The sequence below is a fragment of the Elephantulus edwardii genome, unplaced genomic scaffold (genome assembly GCF_000299155.1).
Source record: "Elephantulus edwardii isolate Elephantulus edwardi_28Jun2011 unplaced genomic scaffold, EleEdw1.0 scaffold00002, whole genome shotgun sequence".
NCBI lineage: Eukaryota > Metazoa > Chordata > Mammalia > Macroscelidea > Macroscelididae > Elephantulus > Elephantulus edwardii.
In genome coordinates this window covers 42,175,671-42,202,296 of record NW_006399752.1, presented here as the reverse complement: position 1 = coordinate 42,202,296, position 26,626 = coordinate 42,175,671, and the positions used below count along the sequence as shown (strand labels likewise).

At 43.5% G+C, this 26,626-nt stretch overlaps 1 protein-coding gene across 1 annotated transcript in view; it reads left to right on the top strand.

Annotated features, from left to right (window-relative positions):
- GOLGA5 (golgin A5) overlaps positions 1–26,626 on the top strand; it is a 37,146-nt gene that overhangs the window by 6,814 nt on the left and 3,706 nt on the right. Inside the window, exons 2-9 of the mRNA XM_006879110.1 lie at positions 3,766–3,993; positions 5,715–5,934; positions 8,002–8,125; positions 10,401–10,604; positions 16,889–17,059; positions 17,930–18,058; positions 20,595–20,693; positions 24,181–24,406. Coding sequence (XP_006879172.1) covers positions 3,766–3,993; positions 5,715–5,934; positions 8,002–8,125; positions 10,401–10,604; positions 16,889–17,059; positions 17,930–18,058; positions 20,595–20,693; positions 24,181–24,406 — 1,401 coding nt within the window. The remainder of the gene's footprint in view (positions 1–3,765; positions 3,994–5,714; positions 5,935–8,001; positions 8,126–10,400; positions 10,605–16,888; positions 17,060–17,929; positions 18,059–20,594; positions 20,694–24,180; positions 24,407–26,626) is intronic.

Genomic DNA, 26,626 nt, shown 5'->3' with positions numbered 1-26,626 from the left:
CGCTGGAGGCAAGGATGACAAAGCTTCATCTCACGTACTTGGGGCATGTTGCTAGGAGAGGCTGTTCTTTGGAGAGGAACATCGTGCTTGCAAACGAGGGACAGAAAAGGCGTGGAAGACCCTCAGCCGTGGATTGACAATAACTGAAGCAATGGTTTCTAGTGTTTATATTGTGAGGATGGCACAGATGGGACAGAGCTCAGATCTATTGTTTGTAGGGTTTCTATGAGTTGTACTTGATGGCACCTAATAACAACAGCAACAAAAATGATTCTGATTCCCTCCCCATGCATGTGGTATATCATTGTAATCAGTGAGATGCATCCATGTTGTGTATATGAATTGTTCATTTTTTACTGTTGTTCTGTTAAATTGGTTCCAGCTGATAGCGACCCTGTGAACAAAATACTGGCCATTCTTGTGCCATCCTCACAGTTGTTGCTGTGTATTGTTGGGGTCTTTTTGTTGGTGATCTGCTTTACTAAGGAGGACATCTTCCAGGGACTGGCCACTCCTAATAACACGCTCAGAGGATGTACTTAAAAGTCTTGTCATCTTCCCTTTTAAGGGATATTCTGGCTGTAAAAGTCCCAGATGGATGCTATAAGAGCTTCTGAAAATTGCATTAAAATGACAAGAAACCAAAGTGAAAGGAAGAGATGAACAGACTGTCTCAAAGACAGTGCGTGAAAATGAAATATTACAATGAAATATGCAAAGAGCTAGAGTCATTTTTTCAGGAAAGAAGAACCCACTCTGCATTTCTCAAACTGAAAGAACTGAAAATTTTAAGTCACAAGTTAAAGTACTAAAGGATGTTGAATAATATATGAAACATCCAAGTTGAAGGGAATTCACAGTCACTAAACCAAAAAGAATTGATAGATGTGGAACCATTTCAGGAGGTGGTATGTGATCAGAAACCAATGGCAAGGAAAAAGTCCAAGCTATGATGAAGATAGTGAAGAAAAAAAAAATAAGGCCCCAGGAATTGATGGCATATCTGTCAGTTGACATGTTTCAGCAAACATGCAGCTCTGGATGTCTTCACCAGTCTGTCAGGAAATTTGAAAGACAGCTACCTGGCCAACTGACTAGAAGAGATCAGTATTTGTTCCCATTGCCAAGAAAGGTGATACAACAGAATGCGGAAATAACCAGGCTGCTCTTTGGAGGCAAGGATTCTGAAGCTCTGTCTGACATACTTTGGATATGTTGCAAGGAGGGACCAGTCCTTGGAGAGGGACGTCATGCTTGGGAGGGTGGAGAGACAGTACAAGAGGGGAAGACCCTGGATGAAATGGATTGATTGACTCAAACTAACGTAATGGGGGTCAGTGTGTCAAAATAAGGTTGACTCAGGATAGAGCAGGGTTCAGAGCTGTTGTACACAGGGTCACTATGAGTCACAGGTGACTTGACAGCACATAACAACATCCTTAATATCACACATAAGTCTTACTGAAGATCTTCCTAAAAAGGCTAGAACAATACATTGACAGGGAACTGCCAGAAATTTAAGCTAAATTTAGAAGAAGCCATGGCATCATTGCTGATGTCAGATGGATCTTGGCTGAAAGCAAAGAATACCAGAGAGATGTTTTTAATTTATAAACTATGGAAAAGCATTTGTGTGAATCATAACAAATTATGACTACTATTGAGAAGAATGGGAATTCCAGAACACACGTAATTACACTCCTGCAAAACCTGCACGCAGAGCAGGGGAATTTTGCGTGGCTGAAAATCAAGAGGGCTCTACATCAGGGCTGTATCCTTTCTTAATACCTATTCAGTCTGTATGAAAAGCAACTAATTTGAGAGGCTGGACTTAAGAAGAATGTGGCATCAGAATAGAGGAAGGCTTGTCAACAACCTGCATTATGCAGTTGAAACAACTCTGTTGAAAGTGAAGATGACCTTAGCTGCTTATTGGAGAAAACCAGACTATAGCCTTCAATATGGATTCCATCTCAATGTGAAGAAAACAAAAATCCTCACTACTGGGCCAGTCGGCAACTGAATAAATGGAGAGAAAATTGAAGTGGCTAGCAATTTCCCCTTGGTTGGATCCACAAACCATGCCCTTGGCAACAGCAGTCAAGAAATAAAAAAATGTGTGGTGATGGGGAATTGTGTTGTCTGGCACCTCTCCAGGGTACTGAAGAGCAGTGATGTCAGTTTGAAGATTAAAGTGTGTCTGACTCGAGCCATGGTCTTTTCATTTATTTGCTATATATCTGAAATTTGGACATTGATTAAGGATGACATTAGAAGAGCTGTGGTGTTACAGTACAGTACTGAATGGCCCCAAGAACAAGTAAGTATGTCTTGGAGAAGGCAGAGCCAGGGCCTTGTTGGAGGGAAGGATAATGAAACTTCCTCTCTCATACTTTGGGCATATTATTAGGAGAAGCCAGTCCTTGGAAAAGGGCATCATGCTTGAAGAATTAGCAAAAGAGAGGAAGATTCTCCAGAAGATGGAGTGGCACAGTGAGTGGAGCAGTGGGCTCGAGTATTATTAGTGCTGGTGAGATGGCACCGGGCAGGACAGGGTTCATGTTTGCGGTGCATGGGGTCACTGTGAGCTGTAGTTGACGAAACTTCACCTACCAGCAACCACATTCCATTTCCTAAGGATTTACCACTGTTCTCTTTAAAGAGCATTGGAGTTTGTGGCTGTGAGGAATATTCTTGTACTGTTTGTGGACAGTTTTCCTTTCTCTTGGGTAAATATCTAGGAATGGAATCATTCGGTTACAGGGTAAGTGCATATTTAACTTCATAAATAATTATGGATCCTGTTTCCATCATACTTGTACCAGTTCCTCCAACAGGGTAGGAGAGTTCTGGTTCCTTCATGATGTTGTATGCCATTGAGGGAGAACCAATCCCTAGCTGATCCTCCAGTGGGTTTTCAGAAGCAGTAAAATTACAAGGGAGGAGATTGCCTATCTTTATTCCATAGAGTGGCTGATAGATTTGAACCAACAGCCTTTGGGATTGCAGTACAGCTTCTTACCACCAGGCCACCAGAGCTTCCAGGTTACTCCTTGTAGCTGACAGCATTTAGTGGTGGTTTTATTTTCGCTCTCGTGGATTGCACTTCCTCGATCAGTAGTTGAGCACTTACTCATATATTTCTTGACCATGTGTTTATCTTCCCTTGTAAAATTTCTTTATGATTTTTCTTAATTCTATGATTTTTTTCAAGTTTTGTTGTTTCAAAATACTTCCTTTTTAGCACTTAATTTAATTAATATGTAAGTTTTTAAAGTAAAAACTATACCCTATCCAATGAGGAAAAGATGATGAGTCTGGATAAACATTTTTCTTTGGTGAAGGCATTTTAGATTCCAGTGTATGGTATATAACTAAGTGGTCTGTTCTCTGTTTTGAAGCCCTTTCCTTCCAGATACTTTAATGCTGAGGACACCACCCTCTTCCTTTGCAAAAGCCACTTGAAAGTATGTCCTTTTTCCTAAACCGAACTGCTTGAGTTACCTCTGGTTTCCTGCTTCCCAGAGCTGTGTTCTTTGGTCTGCTCTTTATCAGCTCTTGTTCAGTGTATCTGACTTAGAGGGTCCTCAGTGGTCACTGGGTTCTGTGTATGAGGATGAAATCCCACCCGAGAGCGTGAACTTGACCTTTTACAGTATTTTGGGTAGAGCCCAAAGGCAGGCCACAAAAACAAGTTACTGTTGTGTATGTGGTGAGAGCCAGGGTAACTTTTTGGACCACATTTTTTGTGTTCTTTTCCTTTAGAAATATCCACTAATTCAGATGCTGGCCCTGAAGGCCAAGAGGATTCGTCAAAAGAAAATGTGTCTTCAGATGCCGCATGTACTGACCAGACCCCAGTATCTAAAGATGACAGCAAGTCACACGAGCTCTCGAACCTGCGACTGGAAAATCAGCTGCTGAGAAATGAAGTCCAGTCTTTAAATCAGGAAATGGCCTCCTTGCTTCAAAGGTCTAAGGAGACTCAAGAAGGTAAGGTTCCATGTAGGTTGTTCAAGATTAGGAATTTTGCAATCCCAGTGGTACACAGTTCAAATCTACCAGATGCTGTGCTGGAGAAGGGGGGCAATTTCCTCCTGTACCAGTCAGATCTGATTTGATGGTACACACAGAAATAATAAATTAAAAAAGAAAAAGGTTAGGGATTTTGCATTTCAAAACCAAACTGAAAACTTTACATCCAGATTCTTGGAAATATTTCAGGTGTGACTTGTAAAATGGTGCTCCTTTAAGAGACATAGGACCTGAATTGGGGAATGGCACCCTGTGTCTTCCCACCAAACCAAAACCTGCCACCTGGGCTTGTGTGGTCAGTCCTGAGGAACCACAGACTCTCAGAACCTTCATGACCCTCTGGTGTGTTTGGGTTATTTGTGCAGAGCTATTGAAGGAACGCCATTCAAAGCCAGGTGGCATTAAACAGAATAGAGGTTCCAGTTGAGAGAGTCACATGCACGCTGCTCCAGGGTTGTAAGACGTACATGGACTACAGACTCTTTCTGGAATTATGCTGCATGAAGGCTAGAAGATCCTCAGAGTTCCTTAGATATGGGTAATTAAAAAGAAAATTTCATGACTGAAGTTGTTGTATACTGTCAAGTTGGATCTGACCCATAGCTGACCCTCCAGCCAGTTTTCAGAGGCAGTAAATCGCACAGGAGACTGCCCATCCTCCTCCCACAGAGCCACTGGTGGATTTAAACCGAGTGCGGACATGTGTAAATGAAGTGTGATTGTTGAAAGGACAGAGGGAAGCTCTGCTTTGATTCCTGTGGGTGATTAGAAGGAGTATGGGGCCATGGGGTAAATTTCATCACTGCATGGGTGGAGACCTAGAAGAATGGAATGTGAAGAGCTTGAAAACTAATTGAGCTGACTTAACTGCAGAAAGGAAGGAAAAAACCCACTTTACCTTCCCCAGATTAATTTATATGTAGACATAGGGTATTTCCCCAAAGCCTACAATGTTCTTCAAACTAAAAAAAAAAAAGAAAAATTTACGATGATATGCCGTTTCTGGGTGAGGAGGGTGTGAAGATGGTGGTGCGCTTTGACTGAGTCCTCCGCAGCACGCCCTGTCTCTGCACGCTGATTACCCAGCTTAAGAGAATTACGGATTTTTGCAATATGAGTGGCGAAAACACATCTTTTTGTGTTAATCTTTGGGTTTTGTTTCTGTGTTGGTCTTCTTGCGGGACGTGGAGTGCTCATGACCTACGTTTGATTTAGGTTTATCTTCTTGCCCACTTGCAAGCTGAGCTCCCCAAATCCGCCCACCAGTTTAGGGTGAACGCCATGCTGTCCACCTATGAGTATGAGCTCTCACATGTTTTCTGCTCTGTTGAAAAACTGTTATTTAAGGAAGCTCTGGTGATCTAGTGGCAAGAAACTGCACGGCAATCCTGAAGGCACGCAACTTGAATCCACCAGATGCTCTGCTGGAGGAAGAGAGGCAGTTGGATCCAATTCAGTGGCACCAACAAATAAATAAAAGCCTTGTTTATAGATGAACACCCAGCTTTGTATCTCTTTCCAATACATTATTTGTAATATAGGTGTGAATATTGGCATTGAAATTTGAAGACACTTTTAATTCCTAATTTTGGCAATAAGGAGGATCAAAGGAGTATCTATATGTGCTGCAAGAAAAGTGTGTTTATTACTAGTTTAGTAAAATTTCACTTTTCTTTTAGAATTAAACAAATCAAGAGCAAGAGTGGAAAAGTGGAATGTTGACCATTCAATGAATGATCGAATAACCCGAGAGCTTCGAGCCCAAGTTGATGATCTGACTGAAGCAGTGTCTGCGAAGGACTCCCAGTTAGCTGTGCTCAAAGTGCGGCTACAAGAAGCTGACCAGCTCCTGAGTGCCCGCACTGAGATGTTGGAGGCCTTACAGAGTGAGAAGTCAAGGTAGCCAGCCTGTTAATGAAAGACTGAGCGAGAAATACTTTCTTTTTCCATGTACATAGTGGTAAACATTGTAGCTTATTTTATCTTGGGAAAATGTAGCTTTTGGAATTTTGTAAGAGGAAAAGTTTTGGTAATGTTGGAAGTTTATGTAATTTTAAAATGGTCCAAATTGCTTTCTATATGAGATCAAATTGACAGCAGCAACTCAAAAGGGTAGATAGGAGCTTGACTCTGAATCTGGGAGAGCAGTTTGGAAAGGGGTAGTGAGCATAGTGACAATCACGGTGTCATCAAGTATTCTTGAAATGTACATGTCAGAATGACTGAGATAGTGTGTAATGTGCTCTGTGTATTCTTAACAACAGTTAAAATATATTCAATTATTATTTAAATCTTGATATGTTAGCAAATTCTGAAATTTAAAAGTAAGTTTTTAGTAAGATGGTCTCATTAATCTTTCAACTCATAACAAGCACGTAACAAGATGTGCTTCCTGAAAGGTTACCAGTTCTGATCCAGGGAGGAAGTGGGACATTTGCTCCTGTTGAGATTTATAGCCGCAGAAACCTGTTGGAGGACAGCCATACTTGGGAACCAGCGCCACAGCTGTGATTTGGGGATTTGGTGTGTGCTTATATTTTGAAGCCTAAATATATTATTTTATGAGTTTCTTATTTTTCAGAGCTGCATGTTATTCCATTGTGTGACTATACCATAGTGTTTTTATCCATTCATTTGTTTATGAACACTTGAGTTGCTTCTGTCTCTTTGCTATTTTGAAAAATGCAACAGTGAACATGGGTGTGCACATATCTATTTGGGTGTAAGCTCAGGTTTCTTTAGGGTATATTCCTAGTAGTGGAATTGCTGCGTCAAATGGAATTTCTATTTTCTTCTTTTTGAGAAAACACCATACTGATTTCCATAGTGGTTGCAACATTTTACACTCCCACCAGCAGTGAATAAGGGTTCCAATCTCTCAATCACCTCACCTTTGCTATCGTTGTTGGGGTGAGATGATATCTCATACTTGTTTTGATTTGCATCTGTCTCAAAGCTAGGGATTTGGACATTTCTTCATGTGTGTGTTTGCCATCTGAATGGAATGTCGTCTTTGGTGAAGTGTCTATTCATATCCTGTGCCCATTTTGTGATTGGGTTGTTTACCTTTTCTTTTTGAGGTGTTGGAGTATTTTATAAATTTTATGTATGAGTCCCTTATTAGATGTGTCATTACCAAATATTTTTTCCCAGTTTGTAGCTTTCCTTTTTACCCTGTTGAGTGTGTGTGTGTGTGTGTGTGTGTATACACGCGCGTGCGTGCATAGGGATTTGATTCTTAGAAGGTCCTTTTCATGTGTTTTATTCTCTCCTGGTGTAAGTTATAGTGTCCCACATTATTCTTGAGCATTCTTTTTCCTTACTTTTGTATTTTGCTTTTTGTTCTAGCAGATCAGTGCTGAGAATTCTGTCTTCTATTTCACTGGTTCTGTGTTCCATTTCTTCACCTCTGCTCGTATATCCCTCCAACATGCTGACAGATTCTGAAACGTTGGTCCTCATATTCTGGATTGCAGTTTCTTCCCTCCCAAACCTCTGTTGCCTTGTTTGTTTTATCTGCATTATCTTAGATTTTTATTTTTTTTTCTTAGATTATTTTTTAAGTTCCTCTTTGCTTTTGCTTGCAGAATCCTGTGATTCTTCGATTTTGTCTTTCACCCATAGAAAATATTCAATTGTTCTTTTGAATTCTGTGTCAGAAAGTTCCATCAGACTTTCTGGCTTCAGGAAATCAGTGCTGCCAAATAGCCCATTGGTGAGAATCTTTGTTTTTCTTGATGTTGAGCTTCAATCCATATTGAAGACTGCAGTCCTTGACGTTCTACAGCAAGCGCTTCTCAGTTTCAGTAAGCAAGGGTGTGTAGAGTATGCCCCTTTACAAAGTTAAAGCTTGTTTTAAGATGCTGTAGTCGGCTGTCTTTTTTGGGCTGACAAGCCATTGCTCTACCACTTGTAACCCACCATGGTGGAAATGAGTTCCCTCCGTGATGGGTTTTTTCCTTACAGGATCATGCAGGACCACACTGAAGGTAGCAGCCTACAGAATCAAGCTCTGCAGACTCTTCAGGAGCGCTTGCATGAGGCGGACGCCATGCTCAAGAGAGAGCAGGATAGCTACAAGCAGATGCAGGTGAGCATGGGAGGAGCACAGTCCTGGTCACTGCGACGAGGAGGGATGACTCAATGCTGTTAATAACACGTTCCCACCAGAGTGTAAGCTTATGTTGCATTTCTCAGCAGAACACAGTGTTGTCTGGTCTTAAGTTTTCCGGTAATAATCAGTTCCTCAGGGAACTCTGGTGGCCTAGTGGTAAGGGGTTGTGCTGCTAACCCAAAGGCAGACAGTTCTAATCCACCAGCTGCTCAAAAGGAGAAAGATGGACAGTCTTCTGTGCTATTTACAGCCTCTGAAAACCCATCAGAGGGTCAGCTGTGCATTCATTCCAACTTGACAGTAGTGATTCAAAGTTAATAAACAGAAAATAGACACTAAGTTTGGGGAAGAGATAGGCAAAATACAATAAGAGGTAAATAAAGTATTTTAATTCATTAATTAGTAATTAATGACCTTAATGCTGCAAAATGTGAATAATTAGATGAGAAACCAGTTTGATTTCTAAACTCACTCAAATCACAATAAAATAATTTTTTTTAAAAAAAATATGTAGCTTAGGAGAAGTTATTTCTACTTCTGTGATTACAAGCATTTATTTAGGTTTAAAACAAAAAGCCAGCTGCGCTGCAATCCCAGAGGTGCACGGTTTGAATCCACCAGATGCTCTGCTGGAGAAGGAGGGCCAATCTCCTCCTGTACTAGTCAGATCTGATTTGACGGTACGCACACAAAATATAATAAAATAAAATTTAAAAAAGAGTTAAAAAAAACAACCAAAAATCCAGCTATCCAGCTCAGCAAATAATACGTTAGCATAGGGAGCTCTGGTGACCTAGGGGCAAGAAGCTGCACTGCAATACCGAAGGCACACTGTTCAAGGCCACCAGCTTCTCTGTGAAAGAAGGACTATGTATGATTAACTGCCTCTGAAAACCCACTGAAGGGTCAGCTAGTGGTCAGTTCCAACTCTATGGTACACAACAACAACAGGTAGAAATAATTATCTTACTCCATTTTGTGGGCTTTGATTATTGGCATATAGCTACAGACTTAGCGACTCCTGTTTTATCCTCTGAGCGTTCTGGTAATGAGAGCTTTCAAGATTAAAGGGGAAAATACACTTCTTAGAATTAGAGCTCAAGTTTTTATTTCTAGGTATAAGTGATGGTCTTATTTTAGATTGTGCTTTAAAAACTTCTTAAACTGAAATAGTATAATTGACCTTGAACCGTGAGGAGGTTTGGGGCTCCCACCTCCCGTGTCGTTAAAAATCCACATCAATCTTAGGCTTGACCCTAGAAATGCATGGCTTTGAACTGTGCGAGTACACTGTGCAAACTAATTGAGTGTGAGTTTTTTCCTTATTGCTGTTGCAGCGAGCTCAAGTGTTCCTGAGGGTCTGCGTAAAATGCCACAAGACTCTCTTATCATTCCTATGTGGCAGTTGTCTCTGGTACAGTTGACCCCTGGACGTCTCGGGGGTCAGCAGCTCAACCTCCTGTGCAGTGAGTGACCTGCGGACAGTTTACTGGGGCCATGAACTGGTAACTCTGGAGCTCACCACAACAGCATGGGCAAACAAAGGTCCACCTGTAAGTGGACTTGTGCATTTCAAACCCGTGCTTTTCACGGGTCAGCTGCATGTTGAACTGGTTTATCAAGTAACTTGAAATAAGTGGGAAAAAATTAGCCATCATATTAGAAAAGGTCTGTTTACTAAATCCCTCAAATTGTTTTTTCTAAGGGATTTCTAGTTTTTGTCGATGTAACTGTTTATAGCCCAGCCACTATCAGAGAGACCTTTTCTTCAAAGTGAACAGACTCAGCCTGTGAAATTTCTTTACAAAAAACTCAAAACAAATGGAAACACCAAACAAACAGAATCTCAAGCTAGTCTTGGGAATTGTGATTCTATTTTCTTGAGTCTCTGTGTGTTTTTGTTTGTTTGTTTGTTTTTAATTTATTATTTTTTGTGCGTGTGTGTACCATCAAATCAGATCTGACTGGTACAGTAGGAGACTGTTCCTCCTTCTCCAGCAAAGCATCTGGTGGATTGAGTCTCTGTGTTTTTACCAAACTTTCTAATTGATCTCATGAACTGCCTTGTAGGGAAGCCGCAGTGTTGCGTTTCCTCGTTTTAGTTCTATTAAGGCAGAAATGGTTTTTAATCCATGTTTCATTGTTGGATGGAGCTGGTAAATTCCATAGGATTTCTGATGGATGGATGAATGGTCATAAAAATGTATTCCAGACCAAAATGATTGAAGTGTGATCTAAACACTTGTTCCAGGGTGAGTTTGCTGCGCGCCTCAGTAAAATGGAGGTGGAGCGACAGAACTTGGCAGAAGCAGTTACCCTGGCAGAGAGGAAGTATGCGGACGAGAAGAGGAGGGTGGACGAGCTCCTGCAGCAGGTCAAGATGCACAAGTCCAACCTGGAGGCCGCCAAGCAGGAGTTGATCGACTACAAGCAGAAAGCCACTCGGATACTCCAGGTGAGCGTGAGGTGAGACGTGCCAGCGAACCACGGCTAACCATGGCCAACCACGGCTAAGCACAAGGACGCTTCAGAACCTCATAACGGTGCAGTTGCTCGTGTTTGACTGGATTGGCTCCTTTCAGGTACCATACTCAGAAATTTTATAAGAAACAGAGTGACTTTCTCTTCTCCACTTTTTTGTTTTTACTTTTGTTTTGCCATTTCCTGGTTGTGGTTCTCAGCCTGTTGCTGTAAAGTGGTCATGGACGTCTTTGCTGTTCATTCATCCTTGTTGATCTTCCGCTGTTCTTTTTGGAGTCGCTGGTCTAGGCCTCATCCCGCTCCCAGCGCCTCTCACCAATTTGTCCACTTTGGTCAGATGTAAATGAGTGACTTTGCCTCTTCTTTAGAGACTGTGGACCCACCTTCTCTTTCCTCCACTGCCTGTCAGAGAAAAACGTCGCCTTCTTTTCCCTCTGGGGGTGAATTTTTCTCTTTCCACCTCCTTTCAGTTCCTTCTCTGTGAATCCCTTTCTGCTGCTGTCTGCCCTGCCTCTCCCTCTCTGCTGCCCTCTCCTGGCCAGCATCTTGCCCCGTTTACTCACGCACCCATGGTCACCTAGTGGGAGAACTCAGAACTGCTGCCTCAGAAACCCGCTCCTCTTGGGTTCCCATTACTTTGAACCATCACCCCTGCTGCCTCTCCTTCTTTCAGTGTTAGCTTTGTCACAGTTGTAGTGTACTGACTCCCTCCACTTCTCATATAGCCTGTCAGCTTCGTGATACCTTTTCTGTCCTCACAACACTCGTGAAGTTGTCTTTGTAGTAGTCTCTCTCGGCCTTGTACATAGCCATGCCCTTTCCTGAGGACAGATTGCTGTTGGACACCTGCCCCATTAGCCCTCCGTCTTCTCAGTACCCTTTGCCTTGTGTGCCACTTACCTGGCCCTGCGTCCCTCTACGCCTTTTCCTGCTGTTTCGGCCTCTGCTTTCTAGTCTGTGGAGCGAGGCCTCTCAAGTGCTGTCTTAGCCCATTTTGCCATCACTCTGCCTTTGCATGCTCAGCTGGTCACTCTGTCTCGGGCTGTTGCCCTTGTGTCCTGCCTGCAGCCTGGCCTCCTGGCTCCTATTTCTAACTACCTGCTCTGCCTTTTGCGTGGACTCTGTCCTTGTCCACAACAGCTTCTCCTTCATTCTCCTGCCTCACTAAATGCTGTTGCCATCTTCTCAGGCAACGATCCAGTAACTTCAGTGTTATTCTCAGTGTCACTTTTTCTTACCAGTTTTTCTCTTGTTTAAGAACACTTTTTTTTAACTGTTTAAAAGGGATATGTGATTAGGTATTATTGTCATGACAGGAGTCCAGAACGAAGGACGCATAGTGGAGTGGACCTAGGGGGAGGGATTGTAAAACAATGGGGGAACTTTTCTTTTACTTTGCAAAGAGAAGACTGTACTTACTGTCGGGGGGCGGGGTGCAGGGAGAAAAGTGCAACAGTGAATGAAGAGAAATCCAAAGTCTGTAAATTTTCATTAAAATTAATTATAAAAAAAGAAAATTGTTTTTAAAAAACCCACTTTTTTTTTTTAACTCTGCCACCATGAGGTACCCATAGCCTCAAAATCCTTCTATTTTTTAAAAAAATTTCTTTTTATACTAGTTTATTTATAAAATTTGAATACATTTTTCAGATCAGATTCTCCCAGCTTCCCTCACCCCCCACCCATCAAATTGTACAAACCCATAATCCCCCTCTCTCGGCATATCCTCATCCCTCTGCTTCCACCCTCCTTACCCTCTTGGATCTTCATACTCTTTCAGTAATAATGGTTTTATATTTGTCCTTTTCTAAATGAGTTAGTTCACTCAACATAATGCTCTCCAGTCTCTCCCAAGTTAGCTAATAATTTATAAAATCATTGCTCCTGCATGCTGCATAGTAGTCCATTGTGTGAATATACCATGATTTCTCAATCCATTAGTTTGTGGTTGGACTCTGGGGCTGTTTCCATGTTCATGTAATGGTGAATAATGCTACTATGAACATTGGTGTGCAAATCTCCATTTGGACCTCAGTTCTCATTTTCTCAGAGTATATTCCAAACAGTGGAATAGCTGGGTCATATGGAATTTCTATGTTCAGCTTTTTGAGGAAGCACCAAACTACCTTCTAGAGTGTTTGTACCATTTTACAATCCCACCAACAGTGTATAAGAGTTCCTTTCTCACCACATCCTCGCCAACATTTATTACTTGCTGTCCTGTTAAACGTGGCCACTGTTATTGGAGTGAGATGGTATCTCCTTGTCATTTTGATTTGTATTTTTTTTCCAGGTGATTTTTTTTATTGGGAAAAGCATATTGGGGGTACAAGGAGGTGAGGGTTGGGGGCAGAAGGGTGAGGATGGGCCAGGATGCAGTTGCAGAGATGCACAGTTTGGTCAGTGGGGGGAGCAGGTGAAGGAAATGATGAGGGTCCAGTGGGGACCAGATGCTACAGAGGAATGACAAGCATTTTCCAATGGTAATTAAACCAACTGTCTTATTGATTAGGGAATTGGATGCCGACTCTCTGGCTTCTTCATGCTGAACAGGGGCGTAGATGTAAAGGGGGGGAAGGGAGGATGCTTTATCACCTTACTGGTGGTCTTGGGTTAAAGCTGCTTGCCTTCTTGCTCTGTTAGAAGATATTTTCCTGTCATTTGCTCCCCTCTGGACTGCAAAGTGTTTTCCCAGGTGGGTCCAGTGGGAATGCCTGGTTGAACCCAGAGGTTCCATCCTCCTTTGCTTCCTTAGCTGGCAGTTGTATTTCCTTTTTGTCACTGGCACTGGGTTCAGGGTCAATTCTGGGGTAAAACTCAGAGTTAAGGTTACCTATAGGAAAGGGAGCAAACCTAGAGAGAACAAACTTGTGACTTACAAATAGAAGGGCTTTGAGGGTGTTGCTTTCAGGTTTACTGGGGGGGGGGGAGGGTGGCAGAAGGTGGCCTAGGTAACATTGTGATTTGCATTTTTTTTTACTGCTGGTGATACATTTATATCACTATTTAATGAGTACCTGTTTTCTAGGAGGAGCCTGGTGATTTAGTGCATTACCTCCTGGGCTGCTAATGGAAAGGTTGGCTGTTTGAATCCACCAGCCACTCCATGAAAGAAAGATGAGGTGGTGCCTCGCATTAAGATTTACAGCCTCGGAAAACTGGGGGAGGATTACCAGGATTCAGAAGCACTTAGTGGTGGGATGTTTTAGTGTCAGCACAGGAGCCCTGGTGGTGCTGAGGTTAAAAGTACTTGGCTTATAACCGAGAGGCTGTCGATTTGAACCCATAGCCTCTCACCAGGTGAAGGATGCGGGAGTAAAGAGCCATGAGCATCCTGTGGGAGAGTGTGCTCTGGGCTGCAGGTTACTGTGGATTTGAACCTGCAACCTCTCCCCAGAGGAGGGATACACAGTCTCCTGAGAAGGTAGAGCCATGGGAGGCCTGTGGGAGAATGGTGCTCTGGCCTACAGGTTTACTGGGAGTCAGAATAGACTTGATGGCATCAGGTTTGGGGTTTTTTGCCTTTGTTTTCTTTTTTTAATCTGATACGTGCCGAGGGTACAAAGAGCAAAGCCATGTTCTCGTTCCTAGTGGTAGAACATTGAAGTAATTGATGTAATGAAATGATTGGTAGAAGCAGTACAGTAGGAGCCTGAGGGAGAAAGCTTTTCAGGTCTGCCTGGGACTGTCCAGGATCACTGCACTGAGAGGATATTGTGTAAAAAGAAATTGCAAAGACGAGGAGGGAAGAGATTGAAGATAGGCTGATAGACTAGTCTCTGCTGAGCAAGGGGCCGGAAGGGACATGGCCATGAAAGGGGGTCTGCAGCTCCTTCTGTCCCACAGGACACAGGAAGTTAGAGGTGAAGGGGTGGGAAACAAAACATGGTGTGCAGAAGCCAGATCCTGAAGGATCTTGCTTACCACACAGAGGGGGCTGGATTTGTTTTCATAGGTCATGGGATACTGTTGTTGATGTTAGGTGCCATCAAGTCGACTGTGACTCATGTAAACAACACATCTGAACCTTGCCCTGTGCTGTGCTAGGCCTAGTCCATTGTGGGAGTCACTGTGTCAGCTATCGCATTGAGGGTCTTTCTCTCTCACTGACACTCCACCTTTCAAACCAGCACAATACCTGTCTGAAAGACCTGATTCCTCCTCAGAATATGCCCAAAGGAAGTGATGAGGGAATGAAGGGTAAGAGGTTTGAGTGATCACATTCACGCATAAGAGGTTTGGCTGCAGGGAGGGGTATTTAGAGAGCTGAGCCTCTCCCTTGTGGACAGAGTGGTTCCCCAGTACAGGGCCTGGCTCGCAATAGGTGCTCAATAAGTTGTTGCTGAATGAATTGAAGGAGTGAAGAGTGGAGTGGTAAGGTTGGAGATAGATGTACATGGCTAAGAGATAATTGTAAGAAGTCAGAGAAAGAAATCGGGAGAGCCTGATCTGAGGTGTGGCTGGGAGGATGACGGATGTGTGAGAGAGAGATTAAGAAGTAGATGGCTTTGGGACTTAATTGGAGGGAATAGGACAAAGCCAATGGGATCTAGTCCACATTATCCATTTAAAGAACTCCATGAATGTAGTCCTCCTGTAAAAGAGAAGGCAGATTAGAATTGAGGAAGATGATGAAAATTATAGTGAGTTTGACATTGAGGTGAAAGTGTCAGGAAGGCTGGAATTCAGGCCTGCAGCACACGTGGGTGTTGGGTATTGGCAGGTCGGGGGTGAGATCATCCAGGAATGGTACCAGCTGGAGAGAGGAGGAGGCTGAAATCTAACAACAGTCTTAATACTTGGGCAAAGGAAAAGATCATGCCAAAAAAAAAACCAAAAACCAGAGACAGGAAGTGGTCACAGACTCGACAAGAGCCAGGAGAGACAGCCATGGGATCTTTGTCACATTACTTTTCTGTTTTGTTGTTACTGCTATTTTGTTTTGCAACCTTTTAAAGATTTAAAAGCCACTCTTAGCTTGTGGGTCTTATAAGCCAGATTTGGCCCCTGGGCCATAGTTTACCAAGTCCTATTCATACCCCTGCAGATAAACTTTCCCAAAATGTATCTCTGTTCAGAGCAGCTGCCCTTGTCTTCTTTTTGAGGATTTACTTCTCGTCACTGTAGAGTCAGACCCAACTCCGAGCTGATCACATGGGAGATGACCCAGCTTGGACTCACCTAGCTGCTGCTGGATTTGAACTGCCAGACAGGCACAGCGTTGTTGTTGTTGTTATGTGCCATCGAGACCTGTCCCTCCTTACAACATGTCCAAAGTATATCAGACGAAGCCCTAGAATCTTTGCCTCCAAGGAGCAGCCTAGTTTAACCCTCTCCAGGATGAATCTGTTTGTTTTCTTGGCAGTCCATGGTACATTCAATACTCTTCTCTAGCACTACAGCTCAAAGGCATCAATTCTCCTTCTAACCTCCTTGGTCATTGTCCAGTTCTCTGATGCATAACAAGTGATTTCAAAGACCATAGCCTGTATCAGATGCACCTTAGTGTCCAGAGGGATACCATTGCTCTTCAGTACTCTGGAGAGGTGCCTTGAAATTAGCAGCACAATTTATTGCAGACCAGGCCCCCAGAGTGCCTCTTTGCTCAGTCCACCAAATAAACAAGGGCATGTTGGCCTGGCCTCTGAAACACCACAAATGGGTCCCAGCATGCTTCTCTGAGCCTCACCTCACTGTCATTAGAGGCCCCCTCTGTTTTGTGCACCTTTATATTTGCCCTTTGCTTTCTCTGCACCTTTAAGATCATTGCCTCTTTTTAAGGCCAGTATGTGCTACCTTCCAAGTGAAGCTGTGTTCCCAGAAAATGTCTTCTCCTCAGAACTGTGCACATAATCTGTTCATGTCCTGCTGCCAGCTGGTGCTTGGTATCTTCTCCTGGACACTTATAAGGCCCCTGCTGGAGGCCAGAGGTGCATCTTTACCCCCAGAACGTCAGCGTGGGACTAAGCCCAGGATGACTGCTTCCGAAATACCTCGTTGAGAGGCGTGTAGTGTTAGAAAAATTAAGAAAGCACGAGAAGAGTTGTAACTATAATTCTGGGCTCTCAGTCTAAGGACATTGTACAGCAGGACTCTGCTATATTCATATCCCTGTCAATTTACGAAGCTTTGGACTTCTGTGATGATGGATAGAGTTGAAATATTTCCCTGTGTGTTTAGTTTCTGTGCACTAGTTTAGTTACTTAGTCTGCAAGCTAATCTTTGCTTTCCTTCTCCAAATTTATCTTTTTGTAACAGTCTAAAGAAAAACTGATTAACAGCTTAAAGGAAGGTTCTGGTTTTGAAGGCTTGGACAGCAGCACTGCCAGCAGCATGGAGCTGGAGGAGCTTCGGCACGAGAAGGAGCTGCAGAGGGACGAGATCCAGAAGCTGATGGGCCAGATCCACCAGCTGAGATCGGAACTCCAGGTACGAGCCTTTGTGATTCGGCTCCACAAAGTGTCTTATTCCTGGCTGATAGCAGTTTGCGAGGTGATAGATTCTGGGCCTTCAGGGAGGGCTTTAGTGAAATAGCTTCTGGATACTTCTGGTGGAATAGGAGTCATCGTATATAAGTGAGTCCACAGCAGTCAAGTTCTTGTCCAGGGATTGACTGAAAAATTACGGGAATATGAAACACAGGTACCCAGATTCATTCATTCAACAGATGTTACAGAGTGACCGTTAGGCCTGCAGATGCAGAATGCTTAAAGTATGAAGTAGAAACCGAAATACTGAGCCGGCTTCTTGGCCATTGAATTAAGATTTTGCAGGGAATTTTGGCAACATGTTTAAGATTGGAAGATGTGAGAGTGGTGGCACCGCAATGAAGGTGTGAGAGCCACAGGAAGTTGTAAAAGCAGATCATAGTGATTGAGATTAGGAGGCAGTAACACTAACTGTCCTCACGCGGGGACAGAGGAAAGTTCCTACTGACTTCTGGAACATGCGCAGAACACTGCTTAGCACCTGGAATTCAGGCATTGATTCAGTAGGCTTTCATTTGATTTTTGCTGTCTTAGAAATCCTTAATCTTTGAATAGACATAAACCTCACTGATGCACAATGTGTTCTGCCGATGAAGTCATGTGCACGAAGGCTGCAGCAGCTGCAGTGCTCTGTCCATTCTCTTCCTCTGTCACATGAAAGAGTGAACGTGTCACTTGTATGCTCCTGGCAAGTGGCGCGTCTTTATCCTTCCACTTCACTGAGCTCAGCAATGGACCCTGCTGGCCGCTCAGTGTATATTGAACTGACCAGGTCGTTTATTGCTTTCACATGTAAGGTTCATCTTTTCAGGATGTGGAAGCGCAGCAGGTTAATGAAGCAGAATCCGCAAGGGAGCAGTTACAAGACCTGCAAGACCAAATAGCTCAGCACAGAGCATCTAAACTAGAGCTAGAGGCAGAACTGGACCGCCAGAAGCAGGTGAGGATTGTAGGGGCCTGATCGCCGCGCAGACTCCCGTCTTGTGGGCGTTTGTGGATTGCCAAGCCCCACTGTCAGTGACTCATCCTGACCTTGTAGGACACAATTGAAGTGCCCTGTAGGGTTTCCAAGACTAAGTCTTTATGGAGATAGCCAGCTGCGTGTTTCTCCAGTGGAGATGCTGGCAGGTTCAAATCTCTGGCCTTTCAGTTAACAGCTGAGTTCTTAAGCATTACACCATCATTATTCATCATTATTCCCCTGGAGTCCTATGAAGAGACCTCCCCAAACACAGCTTATTGAAATTCTTAGCACCTGGACTCAGCACGTTTGCATGGTGGTCAGGACCGTAAAGGACATTGGGTCTCACTGCACCTTTCCTGTCCATTTGTTTTCTGACAGATGAAAAATAGACACTCAGAATTTCAGCTTGACTTGCCTCTTATCACACAGCTCGTTAGAGACTAGGCTGGAGCCCAGACTCCTGCCTCAGACATCGGGAACCTCTCTACTCCTCCATGTCTTTGTTTTTACTGTTAGAGTTCTTAGGTATAGAAACCTAAAAACACCATACTTCACCAGTTGCTTTCCATAGTTACTGCATTTGTCTTTTCTAGGGACAGCAGCAAATATTCCTTAACACAAATGCAGTGTTATTTCCATATCAGATTGTTATTTCGGTTTGAGATAAGATGCTTTTAGAGATTATTCTTCCACATTTTATTTAAAATAATATTTTATTGTTTGGCAGTTTCTGTTCCCTAAACCAGAATATTTTTAGTGTTTACATAATTGTGTCAACATTAACAAAATTGTAACTCTGTTTTCAAAATAAGAGTCTCAAATATTAATAGTATCTGTAAATTATTCAATAACTCATTATTTAAGCACTTAACATACATTATATTATTCCATCACAATACAGTCAGCACAGTTCACTTTATTTTTCAGAAAATTACTCTTATAAATCTTAGTGCATTATTTATATAACATTTTCAGATGGCATTCTTTAAAGATTTTTTTTTTTTAAATTAGAGGGTATCATTTTCTGAAATGAGTTCTTTTCTTAGAGAAATGTTATTAAAATAGTACTTAAATCCCTTCCTGGGTAGTAAGAGAGAAACTAGAGTTGCACGCTTCAGGTTATATCGCAGACTGTTTTAGATAATCCAGTTAAGAGGTTAGCTGTCCTTCCAGAAATTGTGTTTTCATTTATTCAAGTGGTTTTCATATATTAAAGAGCAAAACCTTGATGTTCTTGATGGTAATGAGATAATTTTCATTTTATTGTAGCAGATGGTTTTACCATACTCTCTTGCCATTACTCTTTGTAAATGAGACAATTAAGTGGAGGGAAAGGGGACTGTCTAGCAGTCACATACTCTAAATGCAAAGTACTTAATCTTGCAGTGAAATAGTCCACTAGTGTGCCTCATTTATCTGTGCAAGTTTAAGCTGTGCTTTCCAGGATCTTAAAAAAAAAAAAAGACAAGTAGCTGTTAAACCTTTTAAATTGTGTACCCTAATTAAATACCTTTCTCGTTTTTTCTTTCCTTATTTGTTCCTGTTTGTCTACTTGTGAAATGAACAGGTTGATAAATATCTGTCTTTGTTATCTGATTCCGTGTTCCTTTACTTCCTTGTCCCTTTACTTTGTCAGCACAGTTCACTGTGCACAGTACATTTGAATGTACTTCGTCAGTCTCAGGTGTTCATTCGTCCTGTGCCACAGTGTGTTTCACTGACTTGGAGGTATTTTATTAGCAAAGACTTTGCTTGCATTCCGTTTAGTTCCTCGATTCATAGTATCCACCATCCATAGGGTGTGTGAGTGTCCTTGTTAGTGTAGTCAGGGCGCTCTCGACCTCTCTGGCTCATCCATAATGGAACAAAACAGGCACAAGATATTGCTTAATACAAAGAATGTACGAAAATCTGTTCAGAATCATTAATCGTTATCCGTGGCCCTGTGTAATTACATCTTCTAACTAGTTACTGTTTTAAAGTAACCTGTTGTGTTTTGTGGGGTTTTTTAAATATTATTTTGTGCCCTACAACTGCATTGACTTCATACTGTTTTTCCTTATTTCCTCATTTGCTTTGCTCATTTTTCTTTTTAAAATTTAAAAAAAAATTTTATTGTTTTGTGTGTACCGTCAAATCAGATCTGACTGATACAGGAGGAGAGTGCCCATCTTTCTCCAGCAGAGCATCTGGTGGATTCGAACTGCGTACCTCTGGGATTGCAGTGCAGCTTCTTGCCACTAGGCCACCAGAGCTCCCTGCTTTACTCATTTTTCTAATGTGGTTGTGGCTTATTTTCTTTTTTAAAATTCTTTGTGTGTGTGTGTGAGTTTTGTATTACTAATAATACCTCATGCTGAATGGAAACTTTTTATTAAACCCAGTTAAGTATTTTCATGTATTCATTCAGTATGTGCTCAGCAAATTGGATGCCTCCTGTGTGTTGTCTTAGGGACTGCAGATAGATGAGGAATGCTGATTTAGCTTCTATTATTTGTACCTTACTCTGCAGGAATTCCGTTATATAGAGGAAGACCTGTATCGGGCAAAGAACACATTGCAGAGCAGAATTAAAGATCGAGAAGACGAGATTCAAAAACTCAGAAACCAGGTATGAGTCAGCGTTTACAAGCTGGACAAAGACGTCCCAGTAAAGCTGGGCTTCTTTAAGGCTCTGGTGGCACCTCCGCCGTGCCTCGTCTTCCCCTGGGCTCTTTGCTGCAGAGGTGCGATAACTTCCGTCGAATGCCAGGTGAGCCTGCACCTGCCCTGCTCTCTGGCCGACTTCTCACAGGACCGTACAGCCATTGCTGCCCCGGGAGGTGTGAGCGCTCCCACACACCTGTCCTGGGATGTCGGTAGTGGTTCTGCTTGGAGCCAGTTTCATGGGAAAAATCTAGTGACCGATCTGGAATGTAATGCCTGATCGCACTTTGATACAGTCACCAATAGTTTTTTATTTTGCTGTGAAAATGTAAACCATTGAGGATATAATGGCACACATGGGCCTACCATGTACATTTCCTTTAAAAGCTATATCAGACCTGCAGCCAGCAAATGGGTTCTGACTCCTAGTGACCCCAGGACAGAGCAGAGCACTCCATTGGGTTTCCAGGATTGCAAAGCTTAGGGAAGAAGACTGTCTCCTCTTTCTCCCAGACGGGCCCTTCCCGTTAGCACACATGTGTTCATCCACTGTACTTCCGGGGCTCTGTGGGCTCCCGACTCCTGCATTCACAGACCCTGAGACTGGACGGGGCTCCATGGGCTCCCGACTCCTTCATTCAAAGACCCTGTGTCTCCCAGGCTCCGTGGGCTCCCAACTCCTGCATTCACATACCCTGTGCCTAGACAAGACTCTGTGGGTTCCCGACTTCTTCATTCAAAGACCCTGTGCCTCCCAGGCTCCGTGGGCTCCCAACTCCTGCATTCACATACCCTGTGCCTAGACAAGACTCTGTGGGTTCCCGACTCCTGCATCCACATATCCTGTGACTGCACAGTGCCCTATCCTCCCTTGTGCTCAGATGACTGATTCTGTTCATGCCTGACTCCTAAGCCGTTTACACAGCTCGCAGAAAGATGTTTTCATGCTTCATATATTCATAAAGTTGGGAACAGGTTAGAACTGAGTCTGTTTCTTCTGCCTACATTGTGAAATACTCACGTTTCACAATAACAGATGATGGAGTGGTTTGTAAGCACAGAATTCAAGAAAGAAGGCAAGCGTAAAACCCAAAGCCACCGGTTGAGTTAGTCCTTAGACAGACATTCCCAGGTTTGCTGTCAGCTCATTTAGTACCTGCCATATCTGAGATGCTGTTTTTGTGAAGAGAGACTTAAGCATAGGAGGGTGTGCCCAAGAGACGTCTAAAAACCTGTGTGTTACTGTTTTGTTGAGAAGTAAAATGGGTACCTGTAGAAATGTTGTCAGAGTGAGTGATAAAGTCTCAGACAGTCAGGGAAGTATAAAGAGGACTGGGATTGGCACAGGCTGAGTGATGGGAGAAGGCTCAAGGAAGAGGCTTAGCAAGGCTGGTGAAATTTAGGTAAGAAAAGGGGAAGGAGTTTTCCTAACAGGGAAGTTATGAGCAGATCAGAGGCTGAATGTAAAGAGAGGAAAATGTGGCAAGAGCAAGATTGAGTGGACAGCAGAGGAAGCTTTTACAGCAGCACCTGTCAGCTGGGCCCCACAGTGGTGATGCTTCTTATGTACTGTGGAGTCAGAACTGACTCATAGTGAACCCTCCAGGATGCTTTTTGAGGGAGTAAATCACACAGGAAGAGATTGCCCATCTTTCTCCCACTGAGCAGCTGGTGGATTTGAACCATATCCCTTTGGGTTGGCAGCACCACTCCTTACTGAACATTGGGAGAAGTCCCATTTCCTGCCCCCAGCTCGCAGTAGGCCACCACCCTCATTCACAGGTGAGGAGACAGATCCAGAAAGGTTCTGTGTGTGTCCCAAACCAGAGAACAAGTATATAGCAGAGATGTCAGCCTACGCTGGTTCTGCGCCCTGCACTGCAGCTGTTACTCACAGATGGTTTGGGATCCAGCCTGAGAAGCTTGACCTGTGTCAGGTGGACCTGGGCTTTCACACTGTTTGTCCAGAATGGCACAGTGAGCAGTTTACAGTGTGCCCGCGCTCACACGTGCAGCTCCACAACAGAAGCTTTGCACCGTGTCACTGTCATGTCCTGTGTACTGGCCACTCTGTGTCCCATTCTCTTCTGTCACATGTTCTTTTGTGTGTGTGTGTGTGTGTGTGTGTGTGTGTGTGTGTGTGTGTGTGCACCGTCAAATCAGATGTGACTGGTACAGGAGGAGATTGCCCCTCCTTCCCCGGCAGAGCATCTGGTGGATTCGAACCGTGCACCTCTGGGATTGTAGTTGCAGCTTCTTGCCACTAGGCCACCAGAGCTCCCCTACATGTTCTTTTTGAATTGAAAGTTTGTTTTGCTGAGAGCTTTGACAGCAGCCAGTCCAGCAGTTTCCACGTGTCCGTTGCAGTGACACTGGTTACATCTCAGTGTTGTACAACATCCCCACCCTCCCTTTCGGCATTGTTCCTCTTCCACTAACTGAACTAACCAGCACCTGCAGCTCCTGGCTAATCTTTTGCGTTGCTCTTGTCAGTTTGTTCCCACATAGATCTTAAAAGAGCATAATGTTCGGGGCTGGCCTGTTTTACCAGCTAAAGGAAAATATTGTTTGGGTTTAAATAAGTCTTGAGGACATATTTTTTTTTTTTTTTTCGTTTAAAGATTATCTCCGGGCACTAGTGTGGGGTTTATTCACCCTCCATAGCTCCAGGAATTCTAGATTCCTTGAGAATTTGACATTCTGTTCTACATTTTCTCTGTTTCACATTTTGCAATGTTGATTGCAACCTGCCAGATTTATTTCATGACTCGTCAATAGCCTGCAGTTTGAAGAACACTTCTGTCAAGTCAGCATCGCCGCAGCACTAAGCCTTCAGACCCAGGGGCGGGGGAAGCTCTTAGATGAGTTAGGACTGTCATTTCTCCGAGCAGTATTTAATAACTTCATCGTAAAGGTATTGCAGATCCTTCGTCACATTTGTCCCAAGGATTACAAATTTCAGATGCTGTAGTTTTGTTTTTAAATGTCTGTTTCCATATATTAATTGATAACATAGACACAGTGACTGCAGCAATGGACTTATGTGTTAGAGATGATGTGGGTGGCACAGGGTAGGACAAGGTTCAGGTCTGTTGTTTATAAGGGTCACTAATGAGTCGTCTTGGTTTGATGGCACCTAACAACAACCACAATAGAGATCTTGCAGCTTATTTTGATCTTATATCCCGCAACCTTGCTAAACTCCCTTATCCAAGGAATACATGATTAATATCATGTTTTCACATACATGATTATATTAGTCCATAAAATGTAATACCTAGATGATAAAAAAACCCAAACTAAAAAGCCTTTGTAGAGTGAAAGAATGATGGTAGAGTTTTAGAAAACCAGTTAATTAATGTTACTGTCCACCTGTGAGAGGTTGGTTGCAGCTTTCTGTGTTGTAGGACTTGTGTTTTATGCAGTAATTTGGTGCACATTCTGCCTCCCAGCTCACCAACAAAACTTTGAGCAGCAGCAGTCAGTCGGAGTTGGAGAGCCGCCTCCACCAGCTCACAGAGACCCTGATCCAGAAGCAGACGATGCTGGAGAGCCTCAGCACGGAGAAGAACTCGCTGGTCTTCCAGCTGGAGCGTCTGCAGCAGCAGATGAGCGCCGCCTCGGGAAGCGGCAGCAGCGGGCCGTCCATCAACATGTCGGGAATCGACAACGGCGAAGGTAACACCGTCCCAAACCCAGGAGCGCGGCCCGTTCCTCTCCTTCCCTTCGTTTCCAGCCTCGCTAATTCAGACATGGTTTTAGTTAGCAGCACACTTTGCAGACGTCTTCTTTCAGACATGATTTTGAAAAATTACAGAGCTGATTTCTATTTGAAAAGACTCTGAAGGTCCCAGGCATCCATTGAAGGACCCTGTTTTCTTCAATGTGAAATTTGGATCATGAGCTATTTAATATTTTTATTGGTGAACTGGATAATGGGTTACTTATACCACTTGATATTAATGCTGCTAATAACTCTGTTGACATTTTTAAGGCACTAGTGTAACACTGACCAGGCAATAATTCAGTGTTCTTTTTTATAAGACACCACTCAGATAGGAACCCCTAGTCTGCTCCAGTGTAACCTACTGACTGAAAAAATCTTCGGAGATCCTGTGCCCACGCAGGCTACCTTGCCAGGAACCGGGAGCGAAACATCATCTCATTTTGGGACTCAGTTCAATCCATACAAGAATTCATATCCATACATCCAGGCACTGTAACTTTGTAGCAAAATCTATAGATCCCCAAAATATACTATTAAAAAGAATGTTCCAGTATATTATTAAAAAAGTACAGTTTTTAACTTTAGAACTTCATGAAGTCCACTCGTTGATCAAATCTCTTGAGTTCTTTGTTCTTACCTCCCCCTTGTCCCCCTCTTTAAGGGTATGAGTAACAGTGGTCATTGTAGAAAGAAAGCATGTGAAAACCTGTTGCTCCCCCACCCTGAGGTAATGTTTGGAACACCTCTCAGTCTTTCCCATCTTGCTTGGCTCCATCAGTACTCTTGGTACCAGCAGCCAAGAAGTGAGTCTGCTGTCAGGGACCTCTCCAGAGTAATGAAGAGCAATGCCAGCCTAGAGACTAAGGTGCGCCTGATCCAGGCCATGGGCTTTGCAGTTACTTGTTATGCATCAGAGAGCTGGACAGTGACTAAGGATGATGGAAGAAGAATCAGTGCCTTTGAGTTATGGTGCTAGAGTATTGAATATACTATGGACTGCTAAGAGGACAAACAGGTGTGTTCTGGAGAGGGTAAAACCAGGCTGCTCCTTGGAGGCAAGGAAGCTCCATCTCACATACTTTGGGCACGTTGCCAGGAGGGACCGGTCCTTGCAGAGGGATGTCACTCCTGGAAGGGTGGAGGGACTGCAGGAGAGGAGGACCCTGGCTGGGATGGATTGACTCGGTGAGGGGTAATGGGGGTAGATGTGTTGGAGACAATGACATTGGCTCAAGATAGAGCAGAATCCAGGGTCACAGTGAGTCACAAGGAACTTGACAGCACATCACAACAATAACTTGGATATTGCTGCTTAGAATCCTATGATGTGAAAGTGTGATAATTTAATCAGTCCTTGTGGTTGGGTATTGAGATTGGGGCCAATTGTGGTTGAATCCTTTGAGATCCAGAACATGCCGGGCTTGCCTTGTTCCTGGTCATGAAAGTTTCCAATTCCGACATGCTGCACCTGCAGTCCTACCACCTGTTTCTCCCCCTTGTGGAGAGCATGAGGCTTCCTTCCCTGACCATCTCTGCCCTGTACGCCCTCCGGCTTGGGCAGGCGCTCCTCCGTGACCAGTGCTGTGGATCCTTTATGTGCATCTTTGTTAGGATATATTGGTGGAAGTGGGATGTGCCATCATTTGTTGTCATCTTGTTCGGTGGTTCTGAGTCAGAGCAGCCCTGTGTACAACCCGGATCCTTGCTCTTTAGCACTGTGGACCTTTCCCCGCAGCAGATCTCCCCAGTGCAACCCAGCTTTCGATTTCTTCACTGCTCCTACCATAAGTGTTGATTGTGGATCCAAGTATAATAATTGACAGCTTCGTTCTTTACTCCATCTGTCATGATGGTGCCTGTCAGTCCATCAGTGAGGATTTTGTTTTCTTGATGTTGAAATGTAACCCATATTGAAGGCTGCAGTGTCATCTGCATATCTCAGGTTGTTAATGTTTTTGTAGCTAGAGAAGTTTAAACATCTTATACAAGAAAGCCTGCAAAAGCTGTCAGAGATGAAAAACTAGTTATTTTTCCACTAGTAGAAATAAAAGAGTGGAGAGAACACAGATTCCTTGAGAGGGAGGGATATTTTGGAGGAGGAATAACTAGAAGAGGGGGTGGGTCACTTGGAGAGGGGGAGATCACTTGGAGAGGGGGTGGGTCACTTGGAG